The 13,853-nt window shown below is 37.2% G+C and overlaps 1 protein-coding gene across 1 annotated transcript in view; it reads left to right on the forward strand.

The window, feature by feature from the left end:
- Nucleotides 1-12,892, forward strand: part of CFAP99 (cilia and flagella associated protein 99) — a 51,195-nt gene extending 38,303 nt beyond the window's left edge. Inside the window, exons 12-16 of the mRNA XM_039723904.1 lie at nt 1,602-1,743; nt 2,540-2,691; nt 4,975-5,180; nt 11,700-11,859; nt 12,477-12,892. Of these exons, the coding sequence (XP_039579838.1) occupies nt 1,602-1,743; nt 2,540-2,691; nt 4,975-5,180; nt 11,700-11,859; nt 12,477-12,644 (828 nt within the window). The 3' untranslated portion in view covers nt 12,645-12,892. The remainder of the gene's footprint in view (nt 1-1,601; nt 1,744-2,539; nt 2,692-4,974; nt 5,181-11,699; nt 11,860-12,476) is intronic.
- The last annotated feature ends 961 nt before the right edge of the window (nt 12,893-13,853 follow it).

The following is a 13,853-nucleotide window of genomic DNA, read 5'->3' on the forward strand; positions in this document are numbered from 1 at the left end:
TTTACTCACTGGAGTCTGCAAACAAAGGAAAAAGAGGACTATAATTTCCAGATACAGCAATGCTTATACACGAAAGTACTTTTTACAAGGTTTTTTTAAATTTAATTAACACTTATGAAATAAATTGAATAAAAGCAGAAGGTCAAAGAATGCTCCCCTATATTCTGTCATTATGCAAATCCTTCTTGAACAGTTACTGAGATACTAAGCACCATTAGCATTGAAATCAACAATATATAACTGCTTTCTTTATCTTGTTAAAATAAGAGTCACAAATATGAAAATATTTGTTTTCTTAAACTGATATCATTCAATTTACTTCATACTATCTGACACATCTAGATTTCTCTTAGGTGAAAATTCAGACAACCCTCTTTGGATCCATCTGTATGGAAAACTGCATATTTATGCCAAGAAATATTTTCACACTGTTTTCAATCTGGCAAATCACAGTTTCTTAAAATCATTGCTAGATCTTTTTTTTATTTTCACAACCCACATTGCATTTTCCCAGTGCTTTTCTTATACACTAAACAGGTGATCAAGAATCACCAAATACTACAGATTTGAAACTTCTCACAGCCACCATCACATTCTTTTCTATTTCTCCAGTTTGTTGCTATGCCCTCTAGGCCAGTACCTGTTTCTTGACCGTCTCACAAATGTCAGTGCAATGTCTCAGCAACATGAAATGGGACCACAAATGTACAAAATTTATATAAAGGCTAAAGGAAAATTTGCTTAATGAGTTCCTTTTCTGTCCTATAATACCTTTTAATCTTTTTTGGTACTGAGTCTTCACGTTTGTGTAGAAAGACTATAGCAAGAACTTAAAGGGAACCCTAGTGTACAAGTGAACATGGTATAATTGCTCATACTCATTCCAAAAGTATTGCAATTGTTATATTCACTTCAGCTTCAGTCATATGTGTTTTATTTGTTAGCAGAAATGTCCCAAAATGAATAGATATGGGGGTGTGCAAATAAGACTCGCTCTAACCCGACCAATTCCACATAGCTCCCTTTGCTTGTCAACAAGCAGGGCATGTCATCCACAGGCAGATCTCCAAACACTCACCAATGTTCAGCTGTTGTGCTGACCTGCTTTCTTCTTTTAAAACTCAGGTGTCCCATCTAAAACAGAAAGAGCAGCAAGGAGTCTAAGCTGAGAAAATCAATCTTCCTTTTCTCTGAAAAAGAAAGGAACACGGTACCCAAAAGTGGATTTGACATTACAGAGCTGTGACTTGGGCCCAAGAAGTTCCTGCAGGCACACAACTAGCAGTATATTAGATTAGCACACTTCTTTCTATCTCACAACCAGATCAGAAATTACTCCTTCTGTCTGCTCTTGGAAACATGTAGGAGGGAATTATGGAAAACAGCAGTACAAATGTCATGCAGGGCAGTTGTGTGTAAATAAAACACAGAGAGGGGAGCTTAAATCTGGGTCTCTTTCTTGTCCCCAGCCATTGTCCTTTACTATTTTTGTGGATGATGTAATAGTTGGAATCCAATTGTCCTTACCCTGTTTCAATGATTTGAGGCACTCAGATCACCACTTACCAGGAGCTGTGTTCACCTGTTTGTTTGTGATTTAGAAAGCAGAGCTGATGCACCTGTATGCAGAGAAACGTCTACAGGAGCAGAAAGAAATGAAAGAGCTGGTGGAGCAGGTCATGGAAGGACACAAGAATGTAAAGCAAGTAAAAGCAAAGATCCAGGAATACAAACAACAGATAGGTATATATATTGCCAGAAAAAATGAGAGGTGATGCTAAATATCCCCAAATTACTTCATCTTTCTTTTAGCAAGCCAATTACAATTTTTGCAGAGGGAAAAGTGAAACTGAGGGAAAGATCCAGGCTATACATTCCCATGAATGTATGAATATGAATTCAGGAATCAGCTGGCAATGGGCAGATCAGAAATTCTAAGCTACTGGTCATGGGAATTACTCTTAGTTTAAACAGGAGATATACATCACTAATGTTCTGCAAACAGTTTCCCTTCCATCTAAAAGCAGCACATGTTAATGACTCTACTTTTTTTTTTTTTTTTCAAATGCAGACTTCTCTGCTTGTGTATCTCCATACTTGTATTCATAAGGATTGAGGCACGCAAAGAGTGTTAGTCACTCCAAAATGGACTAGCAGAGCCTACCAGTCTTTGCAATTCAGTCATTTCTAGGCTATACATAGCTTGGAAGACTATGAATATTTTCTATTTTATAATATACTTTTATTAAGTAATGAAACAAAGTATGTACAAATGAGAACAGAAATTACAAAGCAGTAATTCAAAGTGTCTGTGTATGTATATATTACATTTATGTGCTGAATAGAAGGATAGATGGTGGAGGTGGGAAGTACTCATTTGTTTCTTAAATGATTCCTCCCACCAATACCAGACTGTTCCCTCAAGTACCTTTAGATCAGTATTAGTATCATTATTCATGAATGCATATGAATTTTCCTCCAGATGGACTACTTGTTAAAGTAGGCAAACAGCTAACTGAGATTAATTCTTATCTTTCAGTTCAGCAGGTTTGTGAAGAAAGTGAAGAACTTCTCCGGCAAGCTTTGGAAGAAAAGGAGGAGAACAACAGGAAAAGATATGAGCTAATTCAACAAATACGAGCTATTGAGTCCACACCTAGCATCAGACACAAGTTTGTTGATTTAACAGAGGTAAGCTGAAAAGGAAAAACTACTGTTTTTACATAAATGTGTACTGTATATGTTTCACACATTCAGAGGGTTGTGTACTGCAGATATATCAGTCTAGGTGGAAGAAGTACTAAGTGACCCCATACATGTCATATTTTGTCATATTGCATGACAAAAGTTAGATATGAAATTAAACATAGACAAAGTCCATAAAATGAAAATTTTATCAAGAACAATATTCTGATGGCAAGTGAAATCTTAGTCCTCTTGAACCTTCTTTGAATTTTGCCAATAGGATCTGGGTTTCCCAATATCTTACAAAAACAGTCTGGACAGTGATTACAAGATGTTCTGTGCATCTTCACAAATCCAAAGATTTGTCAGTCAGATTAAGAACTGGATCAACACAAAGTTTGAACTCATGTATACTTTGTTATATTGCAGTGGTGATGGCCATGGTTATTAGCAAGATTAATTTACTTTGCTTTCAAAACTGTCAACATTCAGGTATATGAAAGAGATTATCAATAGAACCCAAAACCTTCTGAGCTGTTACAATTCTGTGTAAAGGACTTGTGTGTGTAAGTCTATAGTTTATAGTAACTGTATTAACTGCATCTCAAACTTCTTGGACTTGCTGTTGGTGCACAACAACTCATACACCTGGGATTGGGCTCTGCAATGCCCAGACTTAGGCAGCATCCAGGAATCTGTTTTCTTATTTGTTAACTTAATCAGAAGCAGATTAGCAGTTTGGACATAAGAAATACATTTTTTACAGTCAGTGTGATGAACCACTGGCACAGGTTGCCCAGAGAAGTTGTGGATGCCCCTTCCCTGGAAGTGTTCAAGACTGTGGTGGATGGGACTTGAAGCAACCTGGTTAGGAGGATGTTCTTGGCCATGGCAGGGCTTTTGGACTAGCTGGTCTTTAAGGTCCCTTCCAACTCAAATTGTTCTGTGATACTGTATCACAATTTCACTCTTCCATTACACTGACTATTACAGTAGCACTCTAGTGAATTGGCACATTTTTGGTGATAGATTTCCCTGGTTTTCTTTCTACAACAGGCTTTTTCAGGCTTAGTGCAATTAAGTATTTGTCCATAAAATCGTTGGCACATTTTTGGTGATAGATTTCCCAAAGATGGGATGGTTTTCTTTCTACAACAGGCTTTTTCAGGCTTAGTGCAATTAAGTATTTGTCCATAAAATTCCCATTCATTCTCCTAATTTTAAAGTACCAGTTCTTCTCTTCATGGTACTTCAGCTTGAATATCAGCAGTATCTACTGCATGGGTGTAGAACCTTTCTGATTTTAGGAACTACTTCACTGGCTTCACTGAGCATTTTTTAAAATGCAGACACTCAAAACATTCAGCTTCTACCACTCTATGCTTTGAGAAAATTCTCTTTACTAGACATGTTTGCTGTCTGCTTGTCATGCTCAAACACTACCACTGAGATAGACAGATAGATAGATAGATAGATAGATATAGAGATATAGAGATATAGAGATATAGATATATATACCCTGTTGCAAAACATTTCCCTTTCACTTCCTGTGAATACAACTCTATGGTCATTTCAAGTTTAATGGTGGACTTGAAAGAAAGGAAAAGTATATATAAGAGCAAGGGCCTAAAACTTAAAGCCTTCACAAAGCTGTTTGGAAATGATACATCTTTGTTTGCAAACTAAAGTGCAGAAGTCTCTCCTCAGATCTCGGCATCTCATTATCATTCACATTGCAAAGTGGCAATTAAAAAGCCTTCATTAAACATTCAGGTTCAAATATTTTAAATTTGGGCATTAGGATCTGAATTTTCTGGGTATGAAGCATTGTTTAGTCCTAATAATTTCAGATAAAAACAGCAGATACCATTACAGATCAAATGCATACTTTGGAAATATATATATACAAAAAATGCATATTTTTAGTGTAAAGTCTGCTCTGGTTTCACACATTAAAAAAAAAACAAAAGGAGTTTTACACATTTTAAAAATTCAAAAGTCTAATTAAAACAAAAAGTCAAGTAGATTTTTTTGAAAGCAAATATATTGTATTTATAATTATCTTATATATATTTCTCAAGGCTTTTTCTAAAATATTTTATGAAATATATGCTCTAGATTATAAAACCAGCTTTTAAATACCAGTTAGTTTAGGATCATCCCTATATTTCTGGAAATCAGAAAATATTCAGCGTGAATTGGAACACAATCAAAATATTCTGATTTTACTCATTTACTCCCCCCTTGGTATTTAGAGTGTTATTTAAAGCTATATTTTGTGTTCTCTAGACTGGTGGCCATGGTTTATTTGGTGAAATGTCAATAGTGGAACTACGTGAACGCCTCGCCCTGCTCAAGGAAGCACAGAAGGCAGCAGAGGAGGAGAAGAGAGATCAGATAATTCATGAAAAACAAGCTAAGGAACAACTTATTCTAGACAAACTGGACCAGATTTCCCAATTCAGAGCAGAACTTGGACGAGCAGCTGCTTTAAAGTCAGTATAAAACAGCATGTGACATTTAAGACATTGCAACTTTGTTAATATTTTGCCAGCCCTTGAGGGGAAGAACAAGTAGAGAGCAAAATACAGGCCTTCTGTACTTCTGTCAAGGATTACACTGGGGCCAGGATTTCCTTTTAATTCTTGAAAATAATTTTCATCAGATTTAACAAATCTTTTCCATCATTTATGGTTGAAGACACTCCATAGGCTAGTGTTGACAGTATTGCCCCAGGATTCAGAGCCAATAATATAAATTTAGAAAGAAGCCTTGCCTTTCTTCTGTTCCTTTTCAGCTAATCAGAACAAATTTGATGTTAATAGAATCACTGTAGCCTGACACTTAAAGTTGTTTCTCATTCTCATCTAAACCAACATTAGAGCTGTAGTTTTCTTCCTTGTATTTCATCTGTAATGTTAAAACGAAGGTCTTATTCTAGAAGTTAAAAATATTTTTAGGAAGAAGATTTTGTGATAGTAATAATGAGCTATAAATTAAATACATTATAGCATTAGATCAAAAAGGAAGTTCTTTGCCTACAGGCTGAGCAAATTCTGCATTCATTACTAATATTTATTATTCATTGTCAAATCTATTAATAATTTTCATAAAGGATACATAACCATCATAGATGCTTCACATATGCAGAAGATCCCTTCCACAAGTGTTTTAAAGTCTAAATTAAAGCTATTTACAAATAAAGCTGAGCAGGAAGAAAGCCTTTGTAAAAGTATACAACATGGCACACCTCTTGATCTTATATAATTTTTACTGCATCTTAAATATTTGCCACTTTTTTCTTTCAAATTGTCTTTTATCTTTTCCCTTTTGTGTCTTTGAGAGCTAAGTCCTTGTCTGCCATATTTATTTTGCAAACTGATGCTCAGGCTGACATTCAGAAGGCATATTCTATCAGGCTACAAACACATGTTTTTAGACATGTCTTAGATTCACGTTTATTGCCAAAGGTGGCTTCTCAGAGTTCAATTCATGTTAATCATTTATCATCCAATTCTACATCTCAGTTACAGAAGGCAGTATTGATGTTTTCCTTTAGTTTTCACTCTTCTCAGCTCTAATTGGGTTTGTTGCTGATAGCCCATCTCCAAAGACTGGGGTTTTACTATGTTAGTACTTGAGAAGATAGTTTAATGCATTTAATGAATCAATAACTGCAGCTGCAGTGGATTGACTCCACAGAGCAGTGACCTTCTGTTCTACAGCATGTATCAAGAAAAGATTTTAAGACTTAAGAACCTGAAATGGAGTTGGAGCTGGAAATATACTCTTATTGCTAAACACTCAGCATTGTGAAAACCTGTGGGAAGCCACTGCTTTCCACTAGAGATGCAAACTAAGCATTAAGAACTTGTGTACTACATAAAACCTGTTTCACTGGTACCTGCTTAAAGAATCATCTGTTCTTCTAGATGTGCAGTCTGTGAATTTTGTATAGGGCTGGGTTCCTTTAAACTAGACTCTTTAGCTTAATTCAAAACTAAAACTGTTCTGATCCTGAAATAAGATGTGCTTGAATGAGAAGCTTTGATTCACTTTTTGTTCTGTCATTTGAAATGCTTTTTAGAACAGACCAACATGCCAAAGATAGTAGAATCCAAATTAAATTTCAAGCTAAATTTCACACGAAATTTCAAGACTCTGACTCAAATCAGTCAATCTGGTCAGATTCTTGATAAGTTATACAGTAATTTTAATGGAGCCCTGTCTGCTTTCTAAATAAAGAAATATAATGTTTCACTATAGATGTTAGAAGACATTTTCCTTTCATGGTTCCTAGGCAATTTATGTATGTATACAATTTATGTTGGAAGTAATTCCTATAAAAAGGCATCATCATAGTATACCAAAAATGTTGTTCTTTGGGTGTGTATTTCATGCATTTTCACACAGATTCCAAATCTCTGGTGTTATTTTTGTTAATACAAAAATATGGCATGCTGGCCATGGCATTTACAAATGCTAGATACTTTAATGCAGTTTTTATTTCTCCCTATAGAAACTATGGGCTTTGTATATTAAACCTTATTTGCAGATCTTGAATCCTGAAATACCTCTCAAACCAGTGTGAGTGATTAATTGTTTGGGTTCTATTCTTGATATGTTGCACAGGAGGTGTAAAAAGCTAATTTTTATATTTACAGAATTGATTCATCATTATAGGGATAGAATAGCAAATCTTACCAATGGTCCTCATAAGTCAGCCTTATGCATCAATATAAAATTATGTGTTACATCCCAAATTGCATTCTGTTGAAGGCTACTACTAATCAGCTAAAGTATGGCAGCTAAACTGTGCTAAACACCTGCTTTAGTGACAGCTGGAGTTTAATCGGGTCCCTACCAAGCAGGTTCCCTTCAATAACATTCACAGTCATACATCAACACAAAAGAAGCACATTGTGCAAGCATATAATGAGCTGTATCAAACAAAATAGGAAATGGAACATGAGAAATTACAGAGACATTGGCCTTTAATAGACTGCAAGCCATGACATCTATCACAGCAGTGGCTTTGTGAGTGCTTGCAAGATGGCACATACACTGGGCATCCCTTTAATTGCTAGAATTTCACACAGTTTGAAAATCAGCACTGTCATTTGAAGTGGACAAGCAATTCTGCTCTCAGCTTTCCAACTCTAGCACCAGCAGATTTGTGTGTGTTTGAATACATGCTAATGTAGTCAAGTTACATGCCTGTGTACTTGAGATACAACTCCCTTTCATTCTGGTGTGGGACATGTATTACTGCAATCAATCTAATGCCCTAAGAGTCACACAACAGCTCAAACCAGCTGCTCTGAGGCTCCCTCCATCCACATTATCTGTGGTTTGGGGGAAGAGTTACTTTGTGCTGGACTCGAAGTCTGGGACTGCAAGCTCTCACTCTTCACATGGTTTAAAGCTGTCAGAGGAGAGCAGCACTAATCCTCCTTGACTTCCTTGTGTGTGAGGAAGATGTACAGAATCCCACCAAGTCAAAAGTTCCCTGGATCCCCATCTCACACTGTGGTAATGCTGTAGCACGCTGGGCTCCCAGCACTGCATTGCAAATGATGGTGTGTTTGCCAAGATGGCAGAGCAATCCTTTCTCTCCCTGCCACTGCCAGGGCTCAAATCCCTCCCTGACAAGGGGCACTGACCACACACACTGAGAGAAAGGTAACCCCTCTCCTTGGCCTGAGGTGGGGAAGGTTGGGCATAGTGTGAAGGCAGCCAGAGCAGGTAAAGGGGGAGAAGGAGGAGGAGGTAATGAGTTCTTCACTATCATTGAAAAGGGGGAAATTTATCAGTAATGATGGATCAGAAATATGAAGATGTGAAGAGAAGCTGTAAAAAAACCAAAGCCAGGCTTTTGTCAATGGTGGCCACTGAGGGGACAAGAGGAGTATCAGGAAACACTTTACTGTGGAGATGACCAACCATTGGCACAGATTGTCCAGAGAGGTTGTGGAGTCTCCATCCTTGGAGGTGTTCAAAAGCCATCTGGACACAGACTGGGGCACGCAGCTCAAGGTGGCTCTGATAAAGCAGATGGGGTGGTCAACATGACCCCCAGAGGTCCCTTCCAGACTCAGCCATTCTGTGATTCCGTGACTGAACTTTGATTATGCAACTTCAAAATTTTTACTTCACATGAAAAAAACACTGTTATGAATAACAATAATCCCTCATGTAAAATTAGGTGCTTAATAAATTAATTTTTTTGGAAGGAAGCCAGATTTTGAGTGCTTAAATCACAGTAGTACAAAACAGTAATCAGTCTAATAGTGTAGTGTTCTTAAATGTCAAAATAGTGACTGTCTTAATAGTGAACTGTTAACAGTTAGACACATTCACTTTGCTAACTGCAGTAACTTAGAATTGTATGTTGTAGGACAGAAAAAGGCAAGGTACTGTGAAGTATAGACAGTCCTACTCACTGAGGATATGAGAAACTTTTTTTAATTATTGTTATTTGCACTATAAGCAATTCTGCTTTTAAAAAAATATTTGTGTTTTTGCAAAGACTCCATTTTGTAAGGTGAGCTTATAAATACAGTCCTAGCTGCTTGATATTTTGGTGCCTAGAATGGTCAAGTGGTCATTTTACTCAACTCCTACAAGTATTGAGTCGGTTAAGAGCTGACTACAGCTCTTATACATCTATCTCTTTATACTTTTGATGCAAAGCTGTAGTTTTAAAATGTAAATGAAGAGCCAAATATAGATTATAGGAGGAAACCTCTGTGCAAATCTTCAAATTCCCCATTTTTTAAATATAGCTGAGAAGAATTTTCATAAATTATCACAATTTTCTATTGATCTGCAGAGGATTTTTCTGTGTAGTAGCCCATTCTGACTGGCTGTTACCTTACTTCCTTAGGAAATACATGCTATGAGGTGACAGAGATCATAAGAGGTTTTTCTATCCTGAGCCCTCAAAGTTCTCAACTGATGACAGAAAACCAGAATTCTAAAATTTCTTTCTTCATTCCTTCCTCTCTTGGAGTTTCTGTTATGATATGGTGTGGCATCTGAAAATCTGTGGGATTGGCAGCTTTTTGGAGTAGTGTAGATGACTGGCACAAGACTACATTTAGAAGAAGAATGAATATTACTCTGGGAATAAGCAACTATTTACAATGTTAATACAGAAGAAGCTGCTGCTGCTTCCTGATGTTAAACCTCTTGCTATAATTGTATTTACAAGAATCTGGATTTGCATGTAAGGAAAGATTTTGTTGTTTATTCTCACAGACAAGATTTAATCATCAAGTATTTACTTAAAACTGTACTGTTTTGTTCTCCTATATCCTTTGGAATGCAATGCCTTCATAAAGTGCAAATAGAAATAAACCATGTCCTCAATTAGATTAAGTGATAGCACACAATTTTTAAATTTACAATATAGTGTTAAAAATTAATCTCAGTGTAGCAGAGTATCTCACAGTCTTAAAGAGGATAAGGAAACATTATCCTAACCAGATAGCATGACACACGGAGCAAAGGGACTCAGGGAGTGTCTCAGGAAAGTAACTGGAAATGAGAAGCCAAGCTTAACTGTGTCCCTTACTTAGAGCTCAAAGTCACATTTCAGAATGTGACACAGGTCATATTTCCCCTTCACCCAGTTCCTAAGGATTTGAGGACCTCTAGTCTGGAATGACTGCACTGAAGAAAACTTATCACAGAGAGTTTCCTAGAAGCAGAGATAAAGCTAACAAGGCAGGCAAAAGCCATCTCTTCCAAGATGAAAGAAGTGTTTGGATCCGTGGATCCCTGATACAGACACTTTTTAAAGGCAAATTGGTGGGTTTAGCATCAGAAAGTACTCTTCCTTCTTCCACATCTGCCAGCTTCTTGAGAAGTGTGTCTTATACTGAAACCACCCAAGATATAAGGAAAGAATTCAGTTGTAAATAATTTCTTTTCAAAAGGCAACTTGTCTGTAAAACTAGTCCTGCCACTGACAGAATGATAGCTACAGAATCAGTGGACAGTGCCCCAGTGCACTTTGCTCTGGGTCATTTGGAGTCTTTATTTAGTTTCCAATAAAAGCAATTGTCGTGTTGCACCACTGCAACATAAAAAGACATTTTATAAAACTATCCTTTGCCAGCTGCTCCTTGCAGATCTAACATGGCTTTACAATTGTGTACATTCCTTGGAAGATCTGACACTTCCTTTAGCTCTGAATTTAGCCAGAGAATCACAACTGTTCGTGACATAATATTAACTCTACAATTATATCTTACTAAGCTAAATTCGAGGGTAATGTTGAATTAAAAGAGAAAGTTGGATATCAAGTGAGTTACTCTGTAACAGGGTGTAACCTACATGGAGAAGTTGTGAGTAAACTGGGCCAATTGGGTGAAAGTATGTAAAACCAGATGAAATGTAAATTCCAGGGGACAGAAAATTGGGTACAATAGAAAGGGGAGGAAAGGGAGACTATCCAATAATGTCTCTGGTATGCCTTACTTTCAGGCTGCACATGCTGCTATCAATTTATGCTCACACAGAGCAACAAACCTTAATTAATATATCACCATCCCATTGATTCTGTATCTGGGCATTGGGATTACACAGAAAAAAATCTTTTATTTGCCAAGGAATACAGCAATCAAGATGAATACTAATGATCATATAAGGCAAACTCCATAGTTCACACAAGCAAAGAGCTGCAGTACCATCCCAGGTTTTGCATGTTTGGTTTTTTTTTCTAAAGAATGTCCTGTCAGGCTTTAAACACTTCAGATATTGTCATCATGGCATCCTTTGGGAAAAAAATTATTTGATGTGGGTTAGTAATGCTGTTCTGTTAATATAAATATAACTTCCATGAGTACCACATGGAAGTTATATTTATATTATTTAAATCTCTTTTGAGTCTAACTGGTTCTCAGAAGCAAGAGCAAATTCATTATTACCAAGGTAATATGTGCTCAGATGGACTTATTCTGTGGGATGATAATATTTTACCTTCTCATTGTTTCTTTTGGATTTTTCAGGCAAGAAGAAAAGAAAAAGTCCCAGTCTGGTGAAAGGCCCATGAAAGATGAACGCATTTTAAACCTGCAGAAGAAGATTGTAGAAAAAACAATGGAGCGTAAAAAGCAAGCAGGACTCTTGAAGATTAGCCCCCAGAAAACCAGAATCGTGTCAAGCAAGGTCTGGTTATTACATAAGGAGAAAAGATCTGCAGCAGACCTGCTGTTCACAGACCTTTGCTCAACTGCCAGCACTGGCAAGGGGCAGAGGCAGATGGTGCCATACATGGCTGGCAATAACAACACCCTGCCTCCTGCCTAGGCACCACTTCTCCAGCCGTGGCCTTGACCTCACCTTCTTTTCACACGTTCTGCTGTCACAGAGCAGGGCTCATCCATTCAACAGCTGCCTTCCCACTCTTACCACCAGACACTCATCCCATCAGGACAGCATCTTACCCCATCTGCACCTCTTGTCTTTCCCAGCTTCCTATCACACACATCCCATCACACCACACTGGGATGCTCACCCCTCTCCCACCCAAGGCATGTTACAGTTTATCATTCCCGTGCTTTTGTGGAGAGTTGCACCAGTGTTTAAGCCATCTTAAACTGGGCAACCCACTCTGCTTACTTTTCTGTTCCTCATGCCAAGTTTGATGCTAACAAGTTTCCCAATCATGTGAGCAAACAAATGGTGTAATCAGCCAGCAGGATTATCAAATAGAAATTGGTGTATTTGCTAAAGAGAACCACTGTATCACCTGCAGTCTGATCATGTCTCTGTCTTTCCTGCAGGATTCTTTTCAATGGAACCATTGGAAAGAACTGGAAGAGAGTCGGGAAAGACAATTCAGGATCCTTCAGCATGGCTTCATGGACAGAGAGGCAGTTCAGAAAAGGGAGCTCATTGCAGCAGCAAGAAGTGGAGCCAAAGCCTGTATACTGCGTTCTGATCTAAAATAAAATACATTTGGAACAAATTCAGGCCTGCTGGAATATCCCACTGTACCTGTTTACTACAAGGTTGAATTATAGTCTTTATTTTACCTTTACAGTGTGATTAGAAAAATGTGGGTTTTACTAGCACAATAGAATAACAATGTGTATAGGGTTTGTAATATAATTTAATTTTTTATGTTCTTTTAGAATGATAAAATTATTAATTATATAATTATATTTTCTGCTAGAATCAAAAGCTTTAAGAAACTGAAACTTTCTCATCAGAGCTCCTACAGCATAATGGCAAATATCTGTGTAAGAATGTCAAGACCTGTATTTCTGGTTTTATGTAGTATGTCATGGTTTGCTACACTCATTTTTCCAAAAGAATAAAAATGAGGGCAAACCCCAAGGAATATCTGTTTACATTATATATCTTTTCAGAAGGCATGGTCAGCCCAAGTTCCTAACATGTCTTCTTACATGACAGTAACTATGTAAGAGGATTGCCAGTTTCAACACTGTTTTAGAGGATGAGGGAAAACCTGTTTAGAAGGTTTAGATGATGTGAAAGCTTCCAGAAGTCAGAGTCTGGACTCAGTGACCCAGGCAGGCCATTCCTCTATTTGCAGACGTAAATTTCTTCAGTCTTAAAACAGTAAAAGGAGAACATAACATTGATCTCTTTAGGGAGCTGCTTCCAGAAAAAGTAAAAATTCTGTTACTCACCTAGAAGATAATTTGCCCTCTGACAATTTCTATACTGTGTAAAACAGCCTTTAAATCACAAAACTTATCCAGGCACAAAGCCAAGGGGGATATAAATCAAAATTAAAATCTGCCCAGCAGTAAGACTATGTAATGTATTTCTATTTTAACTCAATGCCAGTTACTAAGTGTTTAATTATGGCTATTGCAAATATTTAAATTGAAGGAGACCATCACTGGCATTAGAGTCAGGCAGCTGCTTCTAATGCTCTCACAACATTGCATTTCTCACTTTTTATTGAAGGAGGTCTAATGGAATTCTTTTATTGCCATCTAGCTGTGAAGATCACTTCCACAACCCACAAGCTGATAAAATGTTCTGTATTTTTCACTCCAAGTAAATGATCTAGTAGTCCACAAAGGCAATGCAGGTAGGGCTCATGCTCCATAGCAAGAGTTAAGGAACACCGGAGAGTGAAAAGAAGAAATCATAGAAGTAGAACTATATAGAAAAGGAAACTATGA

Source organism: Passer montanus, unplaced genomic scaffold, assembly GCF_014805655.1.
Source record: "Passer montanus isolate IOZ18808 unplaced genomic scaffold, ASM1480565v1 scaffold51, whole genome shotgun sequence".
NCBI classification, from domain to species: domain Eukaryota; kingdom Metazoa; phylum Chordata; class Aves; order Passeriformes; family Passeridae; genus Passer; species Passer montanus.